Below are 21,684 nucleotides of genomic sequence, written 5' to 3' on the forward strand. Positions count from 1 at the left end.
GTCAATTGTCAGTACAAGGGGCCGCCCGTTTTCGTTTCGTTTCGTTTAAATTATAGGGAATACATTATAAAATCACACCTTTTGTGTATATCTTCGTAGTTTTATTGGACATTTTAATAGGCCTTGTTTATAAAAGAAAATATAATAATGATGACATTATACAAAAAAGTATTCAAGGAATGTTTTATAGTTACAAAACCTATAGGTATACAGAATATGTCAAAATAGGGGAAAAAACTGAATGTATGCAGTCGACGAATAAGGTTGTCTTGACATTTTTTTGGTTAATAATGTTTTTCCTGCCAGTTTCGATATCTTTGAAATTTTGATCCAGATGACATCAATCCTAGCTATGGAATAATGGGGGAACTCTCTTTAAATTCACAACTTCATTCGAGCAAAATTTGTCTTTTGCACACGAAAAATTATTATTATTATTGCACAATCAAATATTTTTCCCCCGTGCAAGTGTGCAATGGGGCGACGGGTCGAGCCAGAAACCCGTGTTGTTGAAAATCAAACCAAGTGCAAAATATCCATTTTGCTTAATTTAAAACGATCTAGGATAACTCCACTAGCAACTAGAATATCTAATTGAAGGATTGAAATTTGGAAACTTACAATAAGGTATTCTATTTTATTACGTTTTCAATCTTGCTAGGAAAACTTGGAAAAAAAATCCATAAACGTTTCCCGGTTATTTCAGAAATCGATAGTCGACCTCCGTTGTTCCTTATCTAAATTTCATCAATTGTATCCTTTTTGATAAGACAATACTATCTTTTTATCACTACGTCTCCTTCACTCTAAATCCTAATGTAGTATCAATCAATTTGATGAAAAGACTACACTGGGGCCCACTTATTTTCTTTTTCAATCAAAATTCACACTTTATTTTATATATTTCTTGTAAATTGTATTTTTCTTCATTTTTAATTCTACTTTTTTTCAACAATTAACTCTCGAATTCTTCAATTTTTTACAGAATGAAAGGAGTTGTAGAAGGACAATGTGGACAGCAGAATGCTCTTGTCGGGTTAGCTAACACATTTGGAACATCCAATCAAAGAGTCGCTCCGAGTAATGGTAAGCTGGAAATATTCAAGTAAAAATTAACAAAAAAAAAAGTTTTTAGCTGCAGCTTCTCTTCTCCCATCTTCTTCTATGGGAGAACAAATGGCTAATGAATTTTTAAGACAACAAGCGAGAACAATGGCTCCAACAAGTTTCAGCATGAAGTCGATGCAGAATAATTTACCACAGGCATCAGCATCCTCAAGTTTGGCAGCAAATTGGACAAAGGAGTTTCAACCGCGACAGGTATTTCTAATGCATTCATATATTGGTATTTTCAATTGATTGCTTCAGAACCAGTTAGCGAGTCAATGGAGTCAACAATACACATCTAGTGCTCCAAGCATGGAATCTGCATGGCGTCAAGTTCAAGCTCCATCAATGACATCCACGTCATCACATCAACCAATAACAGATGCTGGTATGTGGTCATCTGAATATCTGGATACTGTGGATACTTCTTTAACCAAATCTTCTGGGACTCAAAACTGGGCTGATGATTTTATGGAGCAACAAGATAATTATGGAATGGAAAACACTTGGAAAGATGCACAGGCTTTTGAACAGAGATGGGAGGAAATTAAGAGAGATATGGAAAAGGACGAATCTCTTCAAAGTCCTGAAAACTATGTTTATCAGGTAAGATTTTTGTCTTCTTTAACACATTTTTATAACCCTCCTATTCAGGAAGCAAACCCTTTCACAACCATGTCAGATCCACTGATGGAAGGAGACAATCTAATGAGAAATGGAGATATTGGAAATGCCATGCTTGCCTATGAAGCAGCAGTTCAAAAAGATCCTCAGGATGCACGTGCCTGGTGTAAATTAGGATTGGCTCATGCTGAAAATGAAAAAGATCAGTTAGCAATGCAAGCGTTCCAAAAATGTTTGCAGATTGACGCTGGAAACAAGGAGGTAAAATTTGAGAAAAATATTTGATTATTTGATGCCATAAAATAGATAGGTCGCGATAAAATTCATATCTGTCTCTTAAAACTTTTTAAGAACAGAAATTAAGAAAAAAAAAAAAAAACTTCCAATAAAATCAAAATTATTTCAGGCACTTCTTGGTTTGTCTGTCAGTCAAGCGAACGAAGGAATGGAAAATGAAGCTTTACATCAATTGGATAAATGGATGTCTTCTTACTTGGTATTTCTTATTTTTATTTCAAGAATAATCCCACACGAATAAATATTTTAAGGGTTCAAACTCGACTCAAGTGACAACCACACCTCCACTCTACTCTTCATTTCTGGACAGTGACACTTTTAATCGAGTTGAGGCTAGATTCTTGGATGCTGCTCGGCAACAAGGAGCAACTCCAGATCCAGATCTTCAAAATGCTCTCGGAGTTTTATACAACTTGAATCGCAATTTTGCAAGAGCTGTCGACTCTCTCAAGTTGGCGATCTCCAAAAATCCAACTGATGCTCGTCTCTGGAATCGTCTTGGTGCTACGTTAGCCAATGGTGACCACACAGCTGAAGCCATTTCAGCATATCGAGAAGCTTTGAAATTGTATCCAACATATGTCAGAGCAAGATACAATTTGGGAATATCTTGTATGCAATTATCATCTTATGATGAAGCTTTGAAACATTTTTTATCTGCATTAGAATTGCAAAAAGGAGGAAATGATGCATCTGGTATTTGGACAACTATGAGGTTAGTTTATAGCTTTATATGTTAAAATCACCTTCACAAATTTCAGATCAGCAGCAATCCGAACATCGAATGTCCCTGACAATTTACTGAGAGCAGTGGAAAGACGAGATTTGGCAGCTGTAAAAGCCTCTCTAGTCTAGAATAATTACAATTTAAATACTAAAATAAATAATTATTTTTCCTCGAATTTTTTTACTTGGTTTTCAAACTTTCATTTTGAAAATCTCAATTTCAAGCCGATCACGAGTTTGGAAGGGTCATAAAATGTTATTACAGCGGTAAGAAAGCAGGAAGTAAACCGACCTAGCACAAAAAGTGTTCAGCTCATTTTGTTTTGTTTGTAGAACTCACATTGTTAGAGCTCAATGAAATGATTGAATAATGCCTAAATTAAAATAACATTCTTCAAGACTTCTAGACACTAAGTAATCAAATCCTATCATTTCTCTTACGGTGAATTTCTACAAAATGCTCAGAAATTCCACATGAGTCACCGTTCCATGAGTAAAACCTCGGAACATATGACTGATTCTATTTATTATCATCTTTCCGCCACCCTCTTCCAAACGTCTCACTCTTTTCTATTTGCCGGTCATCGAACACATTCTTCCTTTTCTCTTTCTGTCTTTGAAGCACATGACATGGCCATTTATCATGAAAAGGTACAGCTGGTTGAAGAAGAAGAAGATCCGAGAGAAACAGCTCCAATTGAGAGGAGCACAGTCACAAGTTTTCTCTTTCTTTTTTCCTCTCTTCTATCCAAAACATCTTCAATAGCTGTAATATTCCCCTGGAAATCTTAGTTCAACTTGTTCTTGATTTATGATTTGTTGGCTCAATTTATCGATATTTTATTTTGTATTCTCTCTGTATCAATGTCATCAAGAAGAATTATCACAAAATATAGAAGTCACTGCATCTGATTCTGCAGCAGAACATGAAGTGTTTGAAGGAATATCATCAAATGTGAGTTTTGAGTTGAAGATTGCTTCTAAAGTTTAAAACTTAGTTATAGATTGCTGGGAAAGGAGAAAAGTTAGAAGAAGAAATAGATAACATTGGTATTGTAATGCAACCAGAGCCACGAGTTGTCCATGAAGCTTCCGAAGTATCAGACAACATTGAACTTAATATCAAAGACGACCTAAACTTGAAAAGTAGACTGGACAACTTCACAAGAGCTAAATTCAGGCAATCAACCACCGTAACACCTAATATTGTTGCTGTGGAGCCTTCTATTGAAGGTGTTGAAGACGATTTAGATCATGATGAACAAGGTGAAACATTTAGAATCAATTTAATATTTTTTTCATATTGAACTCATTAGATGTAGACGATTAACCTGTATCATCAGCATGTTTCAGGAGAACCAGAAGACAGTGAAATTCGAAATCGGAACGAGCACCATTTTGCTGAGTTGGGCGGAAAAATGAAGGAACGCAGGGATCATGTAGATGATCCCGATATTCAAGAACCATTGAATAAGCCAATATCGGCTATTCCAGAAGAGACTTCAAATTCTGCAACTATTCAATATGAAAGAAGTTCGTCTGGAACACAAAACCCGCAAACTTCTTTAAATATTCCGACTGCTCAGAATGTACCAAAACTAAAACAATTAAAAAATCAAGAGATTCTAAAGGATCATTTTATTTCGGAAGTATCAGATGTTTCCAACGTTGCAGATGTTTCAGCGCCTATTGTTATTAGTCAAGTACCTGAAATATTGAATGGAGAACCCGCAGGAGTACCTGCCAATTTTGAAGAAGAAGACAAAGAACGTGTAGAAGAAGAGGAAGATCGCATCAGTTGGGATCTTATTCATTTTCTACTTTTGTTAAGTCCATATGAAGAAGGTGAAGTTACTTGGTGGACAATTGTTCTTGAAGCCGTTAAGGTTAGTTTTTGATAAAGTATAAATATACGAAAATATTTTAAAAATTCAGTGCTCTCTTCGAAGTTGTCATAATTCATCATCTCACTGGCATGATAGATCTGTGTATCTTCCGAGAATAACTCGACATCGTCGTCAAGATTCAGACTATTTACCTGGAGCACTTTCTCCAACAACACCAAAACCCTGTTTGTGCAACAATTTAGAGGTTGATATCAAAACGTTATTATTAATGATTTAAATTTTACAGACTTATTTCGAAAAACTGTATGAATCAGTTGGGAAAAAAAAGAAGGAAAAGAAAATATCAAATTCAACAACGAAATTTGTATAAAAATTCCGTAAATATGTACGTAATTCAATAAAGGTTCAACTTTTATACTATAATTAAACAAACAAATACAAACTATTTCTGCTTCAAAAATCTATATTTTCAAAGAATAAATAGCTGACTTACTCATGAATCTGAGAACAGAATCAAAAGTAAATGTTTTTGGAAGTTCTCAATCTTTTTAGAAACATAACAATCAAACGTATGTTCTAAAACGATTTAAAACCTTTAAAAAAATTTATTAACTGATTCAATTTTCAGATCAATGAGTAAATGAGTTATTGATCGTTTGAACTCTGAAAATCCGATCGTCTTCTGCTTTTGAAGGAAGTATTAATCCACGTATCTGGCTATTACTCCAAAATAATATAACAGCAGATCTGAAACTTAATGCATTAAACATCAAAAAGTTATCGCCTACCCAACAGTAAACATATCAAACGCCAGAAATTGAGCAGTGAATAATAAATCAGATGACATGCAACTAGTGCAAAACGCATATAGAGCCTGAAATTTTTTGAAAAATTCAAATAATAACGGGAAAAATTATTGCGAGCAATGTCTAAACATTCATACGTAGACTTATTGAATATAAGTAATTTAATTTGATTGAATACGTTTTTGACTGAAAATCAAAGTATGATCATGTGAACTTCTTGCCTGGCTAGCTGCCGCTGCTAAAAAAGTGAGAGAAATATAAATATTTGAGAAACATAACGATTTTTCAGCTGATTTTATACGATCAGATAGAGAAATGAGCTTATAGAGAGTAACTGATGTACATATAAAAGTGAAAACAAGAGCTGTGAGGATATAAATTGATTGGAACAAAGAAGATGAAGCCTGAAATAAATTGTTGTTGCCTAGAATATGATATACAAATCTTCCAAGCTATGTATTAGAGATTCTATGTAATGTCTTGAAATTGGACGTACCCAAGGAATTGCTCTGACATAGCTTATAGCAAATCCACCATAAGATGGTAAAACGTAAAATCTTGGGGAAATAATTATATTCCAAGTTCCACCCAATGGAAGAATACATATTATCACTAAAGACACTTTGGTCAACTTACGCCATATCTGAAAACTTTGGTTTTTTGATACCATGTTTTTTTTTGAAAGTCGCAGCTTCACCTGGCCATAATAAGTTGGCATTAGAACACATGTCATTCTGTTCAATACCATACATATATGGGCTACGCATTTAGATAATCTTGTGTGAACACTCAAGTAGAAATATATTTTTGGAATTAATGATGACGCCCAAAAAAATGGGCCAACGATGGGACAAAGTGGAGGGACATAAAGAAAGAGACGACCGTAAAATGAATCAATAAAAACAATTATAATGCTCTGAAAAACTTTTAAAAGGCAAACTAATTGCTACTGTCTTACCGAAACAGAATCCAGTGCAAAAATTGCAAAAAAAGAGCTACCTTTGAAATAACCTCTTCTCGTCACTAAAATCGTATGAAGTATGAATAAATGAAGGATTCCTCCTGGTATTAAATATGATATTGTTAAAAGATATTTTAAAATTTCGATGCTAGAGCTATAGGTTTCATCACAAACAAGTGGATCGGGTTCGGAATAGTTAGTAGTCATTCTACGCTCAATAAATAAGTTTTTTTTGTTTTCACTGAAAATAACTTGACCAGGAACAGGTGGTTTGATTAGTTTTAGTGGTTTGGGAGGTGTGTACATGCAGGTGACAAAGAAAAATATCTCTAAGAATTAAAAACGATAATAATGTCCTTTTCTGCGAATATCATACGTCGGAAAGTCGCGAAAGGCTATAATTTGGTAAACTTATCGAAAATTTGAAGACTATGCAAACGAAAAATGGGAACTCGTTCGTAGTGTTAAAAGTATAGTCGGAAATTTATTAATAAAATGAGTGGAGGAAACACCGATTGACTTACTATTGATATAAAGTACACGTCAGAGCTGTGCAAAATTCTTCACGGAATCAGATTCTTGAAAAATTGTTAAATTTTTGGCTACAGGTTTTTGAAGAGTATTGCATATATTATACAAGAATAAAAGTTTGACAATAGCTAAGGGTCTTTTTTCGTATGCTCCATCACATCCAAATAGCAGCTATTTTCAAAATTGAACTGTAGGGCAATCTGTGATTGGGGTTTCCCCAATTTCCTAGATAATTGGAAAAAAGTGTAGGTCTAATTTTTTTGAGGACTTTTTACGTTCTGAATGTTCTGAAAAAGAAACTGACTATGAGTAAGCTGAATTCGCAGCCTGAACAGAAAATGTCCAGAAAACCCTTTTTTTAACTTCGTTTTATTTATTCAAATTCCTCAATGTGACGGAGAAAGTAGAATCTCGTAATTCATAGTTCTCAATTATTTGATATCCAGAATTCAACAATTTTCAACATTTATGAAAATGTTTTCTTTGGATGTGCATCTTTCTGGGTGATGAGCTGTGACAGTTAAAAAATAGTTTTTTTTCGCAGTGTGCTAAATTCTCAATTTCATCAGTACCCCATCTTTTTACCGACCAGTCACGTAAAAACTACATTGAAACAATTGAAACAAGGTACCATAGTTTAAACTTGTTAATTGTCAGTTGAAAATTCGTCGAATTCTCAAGTTTTCACAAGTATCTCTGATCACTTAAAGGTGCTATTATATCCTGCACCTATATACTTCAAAACGAGATTACGTTGCTCAAAAACAGATTGCAAGTTCTGGATAATTAAGTTGACAAGGTGTTGGTCTGTGATTTCATTCGTCATCATTTTCTTGTTCATTCGCCTTGCCATGAACCCTTATAACTATTCTTCAATCCCTTTTGTTTGCAATTTTAATGACTATGATCCACTGAAAGAAATATCAATATATTTTGTAACCCTGATATATCAAGGAATAGGATTATTTCTGCATTTATCAATTATCAGAATTATCGTTTTAAAAGAAAGAAAATACTATAGTAGAAGTTCTTTCTTTCAGATTTTCGTGTCGGATTCCATAGAAGTAGGTTTTAAACTTTCGTTTTCAAAATTTCCAACACACATGATTTTCTAGAAATGAATTTCGATCATTCAGAGCTCTATTTTGATCCTTACTTCACTCCTGAATCGTCTTGTAATCTACGTTCCGCAACTTTGTCCAGTTATTGGACCATATTTTTGGGAACCATCAGTTTTGTTAAAGTTTGTATATGTCATCCTATTCCGTCAGGCATCCTATTCCGTCAGGCAATTTTAAGTGATATGTTTTAAAAGCAAGCATTTCAAAATTCAAAAAAAAATTGATAATAACGAAAAAAAGCGTAAAGATTTCGTCACAAATTTAAGATCAAAAGTTATTATCAATTTTTTCTTGGACTTCCAACAGAAAACAAGTGATCGTATATGCTTATTAGTAAGAAGCATCACCAGTGCAGTTCTGAAATTACATTTAGGGGTACTCGAAAAAAAATCATGTTGCTTGATTTACGTACCCAACATTAAACGCCTCAAACGTCCAAAAACTCATCAAATACATATAATAAAGAATATTAAAATCAGTACGACATACAGAACATGCCACAAAGGCAATCTGCAACATACCTATGACTTAAAACCTTGGTCACATTTTCAAACCTGTAGGACTCCAACTAATAGAAAGCATAACGATACAAATAAACTTGTAAAGCAAAGAGTTTTTTCGGCGGATTTTATCCTGTCTGGTAGAACAAATAATCCATATAAAGTGATTGATGTACAAACTATCGTAAATCCTAATGCAGTAAATATGAAAATTGATTGGAAAAGAGATAAAACTGCCTGAATAAAAAATTATACTTGTTTCCAGTACTTTGAAATCTGCTTCTCCAAAGTCTACTCATTTTCGTGGAATTTATGCAACTCAAACAGTGAGTGGGTTTAAAAAATTCAAAACTTGAATAAAAACTGATAGAAGTTTTATTCTTATTCAACTGACCCATTCTACATTTCTGATATAATTCATCGCAAATCCACCATCAGACGGGAAAACAAAAACTCTTGAGATTATGACATTCCAAGTACCAATAAAAGGTAACATAACAACTAATATTCTGGCAATCGGAATCAACCATAAGTTTAAATTATGTTTAAATATAATTAAATTATTCTTGAGAAACTAGACACTCAGTTACAGTGCATTTTTTTTTCCACTTCTACGACTTTAAAGGCGCGCGCCTTTTTTTTTTGAGCAACTGATTTTGAAAATCTTGCATGACTCATAGAAACGTACACAAACTTTGTTGTTATGGAAGGATCCCAGAAAAAAGGACTAATTATAGCACAAAGGGGAGGTACATACATGAATAATCGAACGAAAAACATATCAGTTAGAAGAAGAAATGTGCTCTGGAAAGATATGGATTAACTCGTGCTTCTGCTTTCAGAAACTCACTGCAATCGAATCCATCACATATATTTGAAAAAACGAGTTATTGCGGAATATCTGCCTTTCTTTGAATAATAAAACTCTTAATATCAAGATATGTAGGAAAACTCCAACTCCAAGATAGGAGGCATTCACAAAATATATTAAAAGCTGAGATATCAAATTGTAGTTGCTACCGCATTTGAATGATATAGTTGTGGAATTATACATTATTCAGAACAATGTCTCGAAAGTAATCTTTCCAGGAATAGGAAGTTGAAAATTTTGAGACTGAAAATGGAGCAAGCTTCAACATAATAACACCTGCCAACATTTGCGTGAAAGTTTAAAGGGAAAAAATAAATGATCAAGTATTACATATCCATTTTTTTTCTATCATCAGCTCACTGTTCTGTGATCTTTTATTTTTAAAAATATTGTGTATTCTGATGGTGATCACGCTAGATCTCTACAGTATTACGGTAGCTACCGCAGTAGCACTAAATTCTGAGAACGCGTATTGTGCAACATATTTGACGCCCAAAATATCACGTAGCGAAACCTACAGTAATTCTTTAAATGCCTACGGTAGCACCTGTGTCGATTTACGGGATCGATTCTCGAAATGAATCGTAGAATATTAAAATAGGCAAAAAATGAGAAAATAATATGAAGAATCGAAGGAAAATGGAGTATAGCAGTCACTATACGTTAAAAAAATTCATTTCGAAATTCGAGCTCGTAAATCGACAGGCGCTACAGTAGTGATTAAAAAAAAAAATTAAAAAAAAAAAATTGAACCATTAAGATAGAAATATGATTTTATTATTGTATGAATTGTGCGTAAAGTTTGACAGGAGTGCGACTAGGAAAGTGACGTAGAGGAAAAGAATCGGGAAAAATGAACAAAATAATACAGGTGACCGGTATAAGGGGGGAAGTGTTCAAGCATTCATTAAGCTCTTTTAATCAGCGACAGCACTTTTTACTCCTTTCTGCTTCGTCGTTGTCAATTAATCGGATGGATCGATTCGTAGATGGTGGTTCTGTCGAACGAGTACGCGAATGTTCGATCATTTCTGAAATTTTTGGTATTTTTTATTTAGGCAATACCCAAGCCATGCAAAACGTTTAGGCCAACTTACTCGCAGTTAAAGATTCAAAAGCATCAGAGATTCCAACATTGTCCTGAGCAGAAGTCTCCATATACAATGCCCCTTCTGATTCTGCGTATGCTTCCGCATCCTGTCGAGTGACCTGCCGTTCTTCTTCAAGATCAATCTTGTTCCCGACTATCAGAATCTCTGCAGTATTTCCCAGGCATGTTTTTATTTCGAGAACCCAGTTCTTAACCTTAAAAAAATGATTTCAGTGGTGCTCTTTAAAATATTTTGATACCTTTTCAAATGACTTTCTATCAGTGATATCGAAAACCAGTAGCACGCCATTGCTTCCTCGATAGTAGATTGGACCGAGTGCGTGGTATTTCTCCTGTCCAGCGGTATCCCAGATGTGTAGGTCAGCTTGGCAGTCTTCTACATTCACAGTTTTGTTTTGGAAGCTTGCCTGCAATATGAAGAACAATTGGAAAATATTTTATATGCATATCAAAATCTTGATAACTGAATGAAGAAAAACCCAGAAATATTTTTTTGGATTATCTATCGCAACCTTTTTCTAAATTATTACCTGAATCGTCGACAGGTGTTTGCAGCTGAATTTATTTTCAACGAATCGAAGCACAAGTGATGATTTACCAACACATCCTTCGCCGAGCAACACGATCTTGAATTTGAACGACTTCTGATCCACGTTGGTTTCGAGCATTTATTCTGAAAGTATTCGATTTTGAAGGTTTATTTTCTTTACTTCGCTTTTAAAACTGAACCAGATATACTAACAGTCACTTATACTGTCTTTTCATTTCATTTTTCAACCCATATAATCAGAAGTAATTAATAGTTTATTGTGAATATAACAAAACGAGATCAAAATAACAATACAGTGAAAATTAGAGTTGGCCACATTGAACAACAACAATCGGAAGTTTCGGCTTGTTATTGGCTCCAGTTGGAACATTTTCGATTTTCCGAACCGTCAGCATTCCATCGAGTACTCGTCCTGCAATAAACGATCGGTCAGAAATATCAAACATATCAATGGCGTCATTAACTAGCTTTATCTCGTATAAAAGGTGATAAGGATATAAGGAAATCTAGTTGTTTTAGCTAGACGATGACACGCATTCTCGTTCTAATTTTTTTCTTTTTAAAATGCGTTTCATTGCAAACATTACTTCCTTTATTGTATGCTAACGCTGGCATGTTCAACCCATATAATCAGTATAAAACAACAACTATGGCACCATCAATGTATCACCAACATTATCAGTGGGTATCATTAAAATTTGCGATTTTCTTTTTAAAACACTGCTTTCAGGGGATTGGGATGGAGAACTAATGACGTTGGAGACATTTATCACAATCACAATCCGTATTCTTCTTTCTTTGTACTACAGAAATCAACTTATCCGTGAATTTGAAATAAAAAAAAATTACCAAAAACTACATGTTTGTTGTCAAGGAAATCGGTTTTTGCGCAAGTGATAAAAAACTGACAACCATTTGTGTCAGAGCCAGCGTTAGCCATCGAAAGCATTCCTGGTCCTATGTGCTTCAGCTCGAAATTCTCGTCACGGAACTTTGAACCATAGATGCTCATCAAACCGGTTCCATCGCCCTGAAAAAATGATATAACTTTAAAATTTAAAATTGTTAAACTTACGTTGCAGAAGTCGCCACCCTGAATCATAAAGTCCTTGATCACACGATGAAATGTGCAGTTTTTGTATCCGTTTGGGACACCATCTTTTTTGTATTCTCCTGTACAGAACTGACGAAAGTTTTCAGCAGTTCTCGGTGTTACATCAGCAAATAACTCGATCTGAAAAATTATGAAATATATAGCAAATTAAAACTGGAATGGTCGTCAACTTACAACAATAGTTCCGATTGGTGCACCACCGGCGGTAACTTCTAGAAAAACGATTGGGTTATCCGGATGACGGAGCTGCTCGGCAAACTTGTCGTATTCAGTCATTCTGAAAAAGAAAACATATAAATGAGTTAGTTTTTAAAACCAGAAAAACGTTTTCTGTAAGTATTCGAAATAAGTATTTTCGAAATGTGTCAGGTTTTTCCGAGAATAATGGGATCAACTGAACTAATCGTTCATAAGTTTTATAACCAAGAAATACAAATTCGTCAATAAAATTCGACATATTCAAGAAAAAAGTGATATTCGTTCTATTCAAAACAAAAAAAGGTGAGCATTAAATGGGTGTATAGAACAATAATAAAGTGCGCGGGTAGTTTGCAATCAGAAACCCCGCCCACAAAGCCCTGCCGCTAATAATTTTCCCCCGTCTTTTCTCAAATTCAACTCGAAAATTCAATTTTTGAATAATTTATCTTGTAAAAGTTCGTTCTATTCATTTAAAAATTAATTTATCGAAGTTTATCACACGATTAAAGCATAATTAACTTTATTAGAGTTATTCATTGATTTGAAAATCAGAATTTGGTTTATTTTCGGTCGGTGCAATCCGTTTCTCTGTTGAAAATGCTATAAATTGCTAATTTTTGGATTTCAGATACTAGAACTATGTCATCAAGGAAGGGGAAAGCGTAAGTTGAATGTTTTTCACAATTTATAAATAATCATTAAATATATTTTCAGATCTGCTCATATCTCATACGAAGACGAAAATGATGATCTCATTGATGAAATCAATACTTTTCATAACAAAGACAGAAAAGTCGAAAAGGGTGCTATTCACAAAAGAAAAACATTCAATCGTCCAGAAGAGGTGTTAAACGTTGAAGCAGAAGCATCGGATAGCAGTGAAGACGATGGATCCGACTTTGATGATGACGATGTTAATGGTAGTTTTCTTTCTGAATTACCTGATTAACGTAATTTATTTAAGATATCACGGACAACAAATGGGGTAAAAAGAGGAAAGATTTCTATGGAACTGGATTCGTGGATAAAGATTGGGGCGGAATGCGTGAAGAAGAAATGGAAGATGCTCAACTCGAAGAGGAAGATGCGTTGACTCGTCAAAAACAAATCGACAAATCGACAGCTGCCATTGCTGATTTATTTGACGACGACGATGAAGATGAGGAAGAAAAAGAAGAAACTGTCGAGGTAAACGAATTGAAAGAATAATTAAAATAATGAAAAGTTTTAGGTGGAAACAGTTTTAGAATTCAATGAGGAGAATGCAAGGACAAAGAACAAAAAAATCGTGAAAACTCTGGAACAATTTGAAGCAAGAGTAAGTTCTAATTTTTTAAAATGTCTCTTCACTTTTTTCCCGGTATCAGTTGCAGCTTCTTCCTCTTGTGATAATTTCCTATTTCTTCCTAATGCCAATTCTCGAAAGTTTATTAAATTTTGAAGCTATCACTTGTGAACATCAAATGCTGATTCGTATCGTTTCCAAGGTTAATTTTTCGTGTTCTCTCTTTTTCAGTATCTTCCCGTTTTCACTTCATCTGTTCTCTTCATTCTTTCAACTAAACACCACCGATGGCTAGTAGATAAGCGGTCTCAAATCGCGCAATCGTCTCTGATTACGTCAAAAACGGGTTGCCATCATAGCCTAAGGATGCTGGACGATTCGCTTTAAACGATGATTCTCAACGGACAAAACACACAATTGAAACGATTTAAATCATCCAACATCAGACGCCGTTATGTGTGAACATTAAAAAGCGAAAGCAAAGTGCCCTTCTGGTGTCTGAAGAATTCGATGCCTGAACTGCTCGAGTTAGTTTCGTATGTTCTCATCCTCAAACATCACATTCTAATTATTCTCATAACTTGTCTTGTTTTCCTCGTTTCTGTTCACCTGGTCGGTTTGTAATTCACACCAAACGATGTTGGACATATATCGGCAGCGACCGCCAGCTTTTTCTGTTTTTCAATTATATATTGCTACTTTCAATTCTAATTAGCGGCTAAGAATTGTTATACAGCTGTTTCCGGAGAGCTCGTGACCAGTTTCCTTTTCACCTGATAACATTTTCTCTTGTTGTTATCTTTCTCTTCTTCCTTTTCACTTGTTTCTTTTCATCACCATTCTAACAGTTCAATTTTCCCCTTTTTTCGGTTTAATTTTAATTTTTTATACTTTTCAGAAACGCATCTTCGATCTCGTCGTGAAGCCTCTTGAAAATGTAATCAAGCAGATTCCAAAATGCGCATTGCGATCGCAGTTAGTCTACGTTGCCCAGACATATGCATCGTATGTTTTCTTTTCCTAAATTTCCATTTTTATGATTTATCTTTCAGATACCTCATGAACACAGCATTCCTGTTGAATCTCAGAGCCAAACAGTTTTCCAATGAAAAACTCGACGATCCACTTGTTGACATCCATCCTGTAGTGGAGTCGCTGAAACGACTTGAAAAGGTATTCCGATTGATTTAAATTTCAAATACAAACTTTTAAATTCAGAAAATCACCGAGTGTGAAGATTTTTTGCATTCGAATTCGGATCATCTGGATGAGCTCAAGAAATGGGCGGAGTCGGAGCCAGAAAATATGGAAGAATTGATTTCGAAGGTTGGAGATGTTCAACTTACAAAGAAGAATTTTGGAGCAATTATGAACAATGTAAGTTTAGGGAAAACATTATTCGAATTTAAATACATTTTTTGTTTGCCGTATATTTTAAAGATTTTTAAAGTTTGTAAAATTTAAAAAAATTGTACATTCTTTTGTCAATAAAAATCAGGAAACATAGCTGAATTGGATTAAGATCTGGATTTACTTTTTTCAGAATCTTTCAACAATCACATCTTCTGATAACACATCAATTCATCCACACTTCACACCAATGGATGCAGATGAAAAAAGAAAGGCCTCTGACAAAGTTGCCAAAAACCGTGAATACGCAGAACGACGTGGGAAAAAGAAGGCCAAGACCAGCAAGGTAACTTTATTTTCGATTTTTTATCTTATTTTTAATACCAAAAATATTTGTATCATAAACAATTAGTGTATGAAAAATAATTCGATGAGTAGGGTCGACATTTCTTGTGCATGAAAATGTTGTTACAATGCTTTCACGAATACATGAATATATTTGAAAAATAACAATTCTTGTTTGACAAAAAAGTCTCACAAAGCCGAGTTTCATGTGAGATCAAAATATGAATACACTACATAACTCTCTATTTTTTGCTCCAACCCAAAAATCCAATACGTCGAGACGGCGTCTATGCTCCCCACCACAGCGAGTAATTGGCTGCCGAAATCTCAACTTGCTTATTTGGTTTCTATTTTTTTAAGATTCTTTTTCGAGAGTTGTGATAAGAAAATAATTAATTCAGTATCACACCTGCTTGCTACTGAATTCAAAAAAAGTTTTTTAAAAAGCGTAGTGTAATGAATTATCTGAAGCATATTTTAACTCAAAAAGAAAACCGAGCACAAATGAAGCATATAACCATGACTTATTCAGACAGATAAGTAATACGATTTTGTTTAATCTTAATTTTTCTTGAAAGAAATAAAATAGACTCACTGTGACATAGACAATTCAACGTCTAGGCGACGACACTTGAGAGTTTCATCCTTGGTTACGTATACTATGCTCATTTTTACTGCAACTCCCAATTAGCTGCGTTGTGTGTTTTTTTTTTTGAAGTCTCCCAGTTCAATAATTTCTAATTTCAGACTAAAAATCGTCGCAAGGTCCACGCCATCGAGAAGCGCGTCAAGTCTCAGATTGGAAACGTTCGTCGCGAAATGCAGAAATATTCTGGAGAAACGAGCGGAATTCGTGCATCTACAATCAAGTCGACTAAGCTTATCGCTTAAAAAAAGTGAGTTGAATGTAATGCAGACATCTCATTCTGATATCGTGCCATGTCATATTTATCACGCGACATACTCTTCACTCTCCACTGCGCAAATGAGCTTCACTCTTTTACACATGAAAATAATTAGCATATGAAACCGAAAACAATGTGAATATTAACTTTCAACATAAATATCCTATCAACATATAAAAACAATGAAAAACCTGAATTTACTTATCATATGGTACGTATGTTTAACCTTTTCCTATTCCTCTCGTTTGCCCTTTTAGTCGGTTGAATGTGTTTTTGTGTGCCCGGTCACTTTGGGGCTATATTCATCAAAAGAGGATAGCCTTCTTCTTATTCTTCCTCCATCGGTCATTTCGCTCCTCTCTTTTCGACCCCGGCAATATGTGCGCGAGGTCTGGCACCACCGTGTGTGTGTGTGTGAGAGCGAGTATCCTATTTTTTATTCGTGTCCCCCGTCCCCATGAACGACTGGAGCCCTAGCCACCTGCTACTTTCCATTTTAGTTCAGCTGACCTCGTATTGTCTACGAGCTGTTCATAATTTCATAAGAGCAATAAAGTGTACTATAAAACTGTGATTTCAGACTGTTTCTCTATTTTTGAATCTTTTTAAATACAACAAATTCGAAAAGGTGTTGACTAGTCTGTCTGAATGAATATTTTAATTTGAGATTTGAGTCTGATGTGTGTTACACATTGATGAGAATTTAAAGTAATTGTGACGTGTCATTCTCGAAAACCAAGCCTCTTCGGATTTGTTCAATAATTCGTATAGCTCGTTTCATGTCAGAAAGGCGAATACCCGTAACTAAATTACTTTTTCCTAGAATGCTAAAGAAAATAACTGATCTATTTCAATCAAGTTTAGGCTAAAATTTAATAATTGATGGCGTTCACATATGTGTGTGTGCCTGCGTGTGTTTGCGTGTTCGATGATAAGCTTTCTTCTGATTGTCTTCCTATGATTCATCAATTCTATTGCCTCCAGCCTCTTCTTCTTTCATACAATTTTTCACTGAAAGTTTCATAGCTCTCGGAAAATGCCTACGACGAAAATTGTAGTCACATATCACATATTGATAAGCAGACGTTTTTCATATTTCTCTATTTCTATTCAATGATATAAAGTGGTCTGCAGCATGTTTGATTATTAATTTTTTTTTTTCTAAATTGAATTATCTTGGCTTTGAACTGATTAAAAAATGCATTTTCTATTTTCTTTACAATCGATCGTTTTGTTATAGTCCTCGTGTGAATTCTAAAAATGTTCGTTCATCAGAAATTATAGATGACCTTTGTTTATTTTGTGTCTTCTATGAAAAAAAAAAGAGCCTATCATCCAAAACTTCTGATATCAACGGTTGAAAATTAATTTTTATCAATTTTCTCAACATTGCATTACCTTTTCAACCAATTTAATTTTCAGGTGTCATCAATTTCTCCGTTGCCACTGCATTCAGCTGGACTTTCCTGGTTTTTTTGATCGTTAATATCTTGTTTTCTTTGATTTATTCATTTTTCATTTATCCTGTTAACCTTCGTTGTTGATTTTTTTTGTTCCTAAAATCGCCCTTTCTACCAAAATGAAGTTGAGTTTTCAATTTTATTGAAAATAATTATTTTATTGCCTTATATCGGTTTGAAACCCGACGAATATCTTTCTTCTATTATCTTATTATTGTCATTTCCCATATTCACATTACTTCTTCATTATTATCTTCATACATTGTTATCACATGGCTCCTCATTGATTATGATAGATTCATTTCCCCTCTGGAGATTTGATTGTCTTGGCAACAGTCATTCTCCCCACCAACACATATCAGCTCGCAGCTCCGCCTCATTCTACATTTTCTCATTTTACATTCCATTCAGTCGGCTCAGTGTCTTTCGTTTCCCCAAAAAGCTCGCTTAGATATAAACCTATAATTATCAGAGTGTTGAAGCAAACATCTCCGATGCTCGGTGAGCTGCAGTGACTAACTGAGACAAGCACTGGTTTTCAGCTTAGAAATTCACCTGTTTCTGTGGCATTTTCGCAATATTATATTTCCTGAATTTCTTAGAATCAGAGTGTCACTGTAATTTCAGCTGCTCGTTACCGAGGCTTCACGTAATGGGCGGACGAGTACTGTTCCCCAATGCTCCCCCAATCTTTGCACTTTTTTATCTGCTCATGTTATTTTTTCTTATAAGACTGGCAGACGGTCCTTTGTGCATCCGTCGAGCTCACATTTTTCTCTTTATCACAGCTTGCATAACCATCGCTCTCACTTTCCTTCTCCCTCACCGATTTTCCAATTTTCTTCTCTTTTTTTCTCTTATTCTTTCCGCTTTAAACCTCAAATCAAATTGATTTAAACGTAATTTCATTAATATTATTTCAGCATTGCACTCGATAGTCGAATGATGTCGAAGATTTTAGGAGATGGACATGTTCGGAAAACCGGTAGATCTTGTGTGATTTTGGAAAAACAACATAATCGTCTAGTTGACTTACCTGATAGTGCTTTACGGTTGAATTATGAAAAGAAATATTATGAACCAGAGGTAAGTTCTTCGAATCGTGGCTTCAAAGAACTTTAGAAAATAACTTACAGAATGGTGATCATTTAATATTTTCTGCTCAACTTCAAAATGGTCGTTATAGTGCATTGACAGCAATTAAACCAACTGATCTTTTACAAGTTTATGGAAGTCTTTCTTATTTGGATGAACAATTAAAATTTGGGCATGTTTCAATTCATGGAAGAACTGCGAAAGTTTTTGTTCCTTTTTCAACAAGAACGACGAATGGAGCGTGTTGGTACGGACAAGGAGCATATATCGACAAACCTTATCTCATATACATTTTCCGTCAAGAAGAAGCTCACGGCTGCAAGTTTGTAGCATGGGCTATTTATGATGATACTAGAAAGACGACAAGCGTACCACCTACTCCTACGGACATTCAAAATACCTCACATATGAAGAAATTGGGGCCTCCAACCGCCGTTCAACGACAATCGGATCATCAATCAGTTGAATTTGTTCAAGCTCAATCGGGTGTTATCTATGATATCTCTGACAATTACGTGATATCTGTGACTTCTCCCACTTGCCAAAATGTTGAATTTGCACCTACGTTGTATGAAAGTTGGATGAGACCAGGTCGTTTTATAACCTTTGATGGGCGTCGTGTTTCCGATGTCAAGACGTCTAAGCTGATGGGAAGTAATCCTGAAGATATGGGCTCGGTAATTTAAACTAGAGTAAAATTAATACTAATTTGTTTTTTTTGCAGATCTATCCAATTAGAAAGTTGACTCCTCTTACGATAACCATAAGTGCTATTATGAATAAGGTTTCACATGGAAAAGCTGGTTGGGCGTGGAACGATCATGTTGGGAGAATCTACATTCCATGGAACAGTACTGATCGATATATGCAGGCATCAAAACCACTTCCGTTCACACCTGTTCATCTAGAGATTGCTTACAACGGAAAACATGATGATATTCCATGGGTCGCCTGTGGTTCTTCTCTTGTCGAAGAACAAGAATATGATCAAATTGTCGACGAGAACTCAAGAATGCTGAAAACGGAGGACAATTGGAAGATCCAATCAGTTGTAGATGGACCCGAAAATCCGAGCATCTTCCTTGCTAAGTTTGACGAGAAGGGATTGAAACGAACTGCATTTGCAAAAGTAATTGACCTGAATAGTGGAAACATCCCACCTACTGGAACACTTGTTCGCATCACATATTACGCTCAAGAACGTCATGGAAGACATGCAATGAGATGTGTTTTGGTCACTACAATGGAGAAAGTTGAACGTTTTCCAAAAGTTCATTCTATTATCAATGGAAGTGGCGAAAAGCACTTCCCAATGATGTATGAGGTAAGTTATACTAATCTAAAACGAGAGTTAAGTATTTTCCAATTTCAGCAACCAATACCGAAGAAACAAGTTATTCCTCCAACTCCTGTTCAACGAGTTCAAGCTGCACCTCCTCCAGCCAAAAATTGCTGGAACTTAAAAAATCTTGGTTCACCTGCAGCTCAACCATCTGTACAAGACTTTCCAACAGTTACTGGAGACGAGGATGATAATATCTTTGTGGAAGAAACGAACACGGCTCTACCACCTCCTGGATTTGTACCACCAGGCCTAGTTGCTCCACCAGGTCTTCCACCACCACCAGGACTTCCAGCAGTACCACTTTCAACTGACCTCGCTTATGATTTCAAAATGACTTCAAGCATTCCAATGACAAACGGTCTCGGACACCTCCGACTTGGATCAGTGTGGAGTGGGACTCCAGTTGAGGCGAAGCAAGAAGAGCCCTTACATTATTTCCAGCAACAAGACAATTTTCTCGGTTCATCATTTGGCCCGATTAGTTCCACTTTCTCTGCAGATAACTTCTTCACTGAACTTACTGCTTCCATATCTCAACCTTCCACCTCAAGTGTTGTGAATTCTGGACCAATCAGTGATCTGCGAAATACACAATCAGAAGCATCATCTCCAGGATTAAAGTCGGATGGAAATGAGCCCGTTGAGGAGACAAACTGCTGGTCAAGTCTTGAAGCAGCTACAAATGGTAACAATCCATTCAACAGCTCATTCTCGTAAGTTTGAAAAAATTATTTTTCTCAGTAAATCAATGTAAAATTTTCAGGTATGGATTTCCACATATGGACCTTCCGATCTATCAGAAAATGATGCCAAATGCCAACGATATTCTTAAACCAATGCCACTCGTCGAAGAAGAATTGAAACCAGCAACATCAGCAACACACTCAGAAGCCGATTCATGCACATGTGGGACGGAGCAACTGATTTGGGATCTTTGGCAAAATCCACATTTTATCGCTGCTTTCGCCGCAAGTGATCCAGAAACATTCAAACGCGTTGATGCGAAACGCAAGCTCTTCAGTTTATCTAACCATCGTTAAATCGTTTTCCAATTGCCAATTTTATTCTAATAATTTTAACCATTTCTATGGTTTTTCTTTTTTCATTTTCTCGTTTATCCATCTTTCCTCTAATATATGTCCGGATAGATTTCCGACATCTATCATTTTCAAATTGCTTTCCTTAAACTGGCGTGGGCCGCCCTTGAGAAATCATAAAATGCCCCTTTCATAGCTCACTGTTCCCTGTTCTCATGACTATCCCACCATCCCGTTCTCATGACTTTTCGACATTTTCTCGAGTCGCCCAGTGCTTCTCCCCCTCTGACGAGATACTCACACAACCTGTTCTATCTTTTTATCATCTTGTATTAGTTTATATCACTATTTTATAATTTCCAACCTATAACTGAAAACAGTTCAAATTCATCATGTCTCCACTCAGTTTTATTCTTTGTTTTTTTTTGTATTGCCATCAACTGTTCCAAGTTGTTTGCCCCATTAAGTATTATTTAATAAATATCTTGAGTCGAA

General features: G+C 35.3%; 8 protein-coding genes and 2 pseudogenes across 13 annotated transcripts; 6 read left to right on the forward strand and 4 right to left on the reverse strand.

Moving 5' to 3' along the window:
• Positions 1 to 985: 985 nt before the first annotated feature.
• On the forward strand, positions 986 to 2,922 carry prx-5 (TPR_REGION domain-containing protein; the record flags this gene model as incomplete). Of its 2 annotated transcripts, none has more annotated exons than NM_001026848.6 (7): positions 986 to 1,086; positions 1,136 to 1,320; positions 1,369 to 1,713; positions 1,762 to 1,992; positions 2,138 to 2,227; positions 2,280 to 2,743; positions 2,790 to 2,922. In NM_001026848.6, 7 exons carry the CDS (start codon positions 987 to 989, stop codon positions 2,881 to 2,883), a joined length of 1,509 nt encoding a protein of 502 aa, NP_001022019.1. The 2 variants fall into 2 exon arrangements, with proteins under 2 accessions (NP_001022019.1, NP_001022020.1); NM_001026849.4 differs by having other exon boundaries at positions 987 to 1,086; positions 1,142 to 1,320; positions 2,790 to 2,883.
• Positions 2,923 to 3,316: 394 nt separating this feature from the next.
• On the forward strand, positions 3,317 to 5,022 carry cup-16 (uncharacterized protein; the record flags this gene model as incomplete). Of its 2 annotated transcripts, NM_001267252.2 has the most annotated exons (5): positions 3,317 to 3,709; positions 3,759 to 4,020; positions 4,108 to 4,640; positions 4,690 to 4,845; positions 4,888 to 5,022. In NM_001267252.2, 5 exons carry the CDS (start codon positions 3,566 to 3,568, stop codon positions 4,969 to 4,971), a joined length of 1,179 nt encoding a protein of 392 aa, NP_001254181.1. The 2 variants fall into 2 exon arrangements, with proteins under 2 accessions (NP_001254181.1, NP_001254182.1); NM_001267253.3 differs by lacking the exon at positions 3,317 to 3,709 and having other exon boundaries at positions 3,813 to 4,020; positions 4,888 to 4,971.
• On the reverse strand, positions 4,851 to 6,579 carry srg-15 (Serpentine receptor class gamma-15). Its single transcript, NM_063450.3, has 6 exons — positions 6,366 to 6,579; positions 6,105 to 6,323; positions 5,904 to 6,050; positions 5,629 to 5,811; positions 5,390 to 5,475; positions 4,851 to 5,348 (listed from the first exon to the last, which is right to left on the reverse strand). The coding sequence occupies exons 1-6, from the start codon at positions 6,573 to 6,575 to the stop codon at positions 5,231 to 5,233; spliced, it is 963 nt and encodes a 320-aa protein (NP_495851.2). The 5' UTR covers positions 6,576 to 6,579; the 3' UTR covers positions 4,851 to 5,230.
• Positions 6,580 to 7,750: 1,171 nt separating this feature from the next.
• Positions 7,751 to 8,197, forward strand: T01B7.1 (annotated as a pseudogene). The gene is made up of 2 exons: positions 7,751 to 7,963; positions 8,036 to 8,197. Coding segments are annotated over exons 1-2 (375 nt in total).
• A 32-nt stretch (positions 8,198 to 8,229) lies between these two features.
• On the reverse strand, positions 8,230 to 9,574 carry srg-18 (annotated as a pseudogene). The gene is made up of 6 exons: positions 9,371 to 9,574; positions 9,172 to 9,324; positions 8,915 to 9,085; positions 8,575 to 8,757; positions 8,433 to 8,530; positions 8,230 to 8,377 (listed from the first exon to the last, which is right to left on the reverse strand). Coding segments are annotated over exons 1-6 (957 nt in total).
• Positions 9,575 to 10,159: 585 nt separating this feature from the next.
• Positions 10,160 to 11,175, reverse strand: rab-21 (Ras-related protein Rab-21). Its single transcript, NM_063453.5, has 4 exons — positions 11,033 to 11,175; positions 10,742 to 10,909; positions 10,489 to 10,696; positions 10,160 to 10,422 (listed from the first exon to the last, which is right to left on the reverse strand). The coding sequence occupies exons 1-4, from the start codon at positions 11,168 to 11,170 to the stop codon at positions 10,313 to 10,315; spliced, it is 624 nt and encodes a 207-aa protein (NP_495854.1). The 5' UTR covers positions 11,171 to 11,175; the 3' UTR covers positions 10,160 to 10,312.
• A 117-nt stretch (positions 11,176 to 11,292) lies between these two features.
• Positions 11,293 to 12,443, reverse strand: cyn-11 (Peptidyl-prolyl cis-trans isomerase 11). Its single transcript, NM_063454.9, has 4 exons — positions 12,341 to 12,443; positions 12,128 to 12,286; positions 11,902 to 12,082; positions 11,293 to 11,464 (listed from the first exon to the last, which is right to left on the reverse strand). Exons 1-4 carry the CDS (start codon positions 12,440 to 12,442, stop codon positions 11,355 to 11,357), a joined length of 552 nt encoding a protein of 183 aa, NP_495855.1. The 5' UTR covers position 12,443; the 3' UTR covers positions 11,293 to 11,354.
• On the forward strand, positions 11,559 to 11,906 carry T01B7.13 (uncharacterized protein). Its single transcript, NM_001267254.4, has 2 exons — positions 11,559 to 11,733; positions 11,783 to 11,906. Exons 1-2 carry the CDS (start codon positions 11,579 to 11,581, stop codon positions 11,877 to 11,879), a joined length of 252 nt encoding a protein of 83 aa, NP_001254183.2. The 5' UTR covers positions 11,559 to 11,578; the 3' UTR covers positions 11,880 to 11,906.
• Positions 12,444 to 12,989: 546 nt separating the features above from the next.
• On the forward strand, positions 12,990 to 17,850 carry T01B7.5 (Sas10 C-terminal domain-containing protein). Of its 2 annotated transcripts, NM_001027120.3 has the most exons (10): positions 12,996 to 13,029; positions 13,082 to 13,287; positions 13,332 to 13,555; positions 13,599 to 13,685; positions 14,551 to 14,657; positions 14,705 to 14,825; positions 14,871 to 15,029; positions 15,196 to 15,348; positions 16,095 to 16,243; positions 17,675 to 17,847. In NM_001027120.3, exons 1-9 carry the CDS (start codon positions 13,007 to 13,009, stop codon positions 16,236 to 16,238), a joined length of 1,224 nt encoding a protein of 407 aa, NP_001022291.1. In that variant the 5' UTR covers positions 12,996 to 13,006; the 3' UTR covers positions 16,239 to 16,243; positions 17,675 to 17,847. The 2 variants fall into 2 exon arrangements, with proteins under 2 accessions (NP_001379438.1, NP_001022291.1); NM_001393139.1 differs by having other exon boundaries at positions 12,990 to 13,029; positions 13,332 to 13,685; positions 17,675 to 17,850.
• Positions 17,851 to 18,635: 785 nt separating this feature from the next.
• trcs-2 (TRansport of membrane to Cell Surface) lies at positions 18,636 to 21,684 on the forward strand. The gene is made up of 5 exons (NM_063456.6): positions 18,636 to 18,798; positions 18,849 to 19,484; positions 19,532 to 20,131; positions 20,180 to 20,865; positions 20,916 to 21,684. Exons 1-5 carry the CDS (start codon positions 18,658 to 18,660, stop codon positions 21,190 to 21,192), a joined length of 2,340 nt encoding a protein of 779 aa, NP_495857.3. The 5' UTR covers positions 18,636 to 18,657; the 3' UTR covers positions 21,193 to 21,684.

The sequence above is a fragment of the Caenorhabditis elegans genome, chromosome II, assembly GCF_000002985.6.
Source record: "Caenorhabditis elegans chromosome II".
In the NCBI taxonomy this organism is placed as follows: domain Eukaryota; kingdom Metazoa; phylum Nematoda; class Chromadorea; order Rhabditida; family Rhabditidae; genus Caenorhabditis; species Caenorhabditis elegans.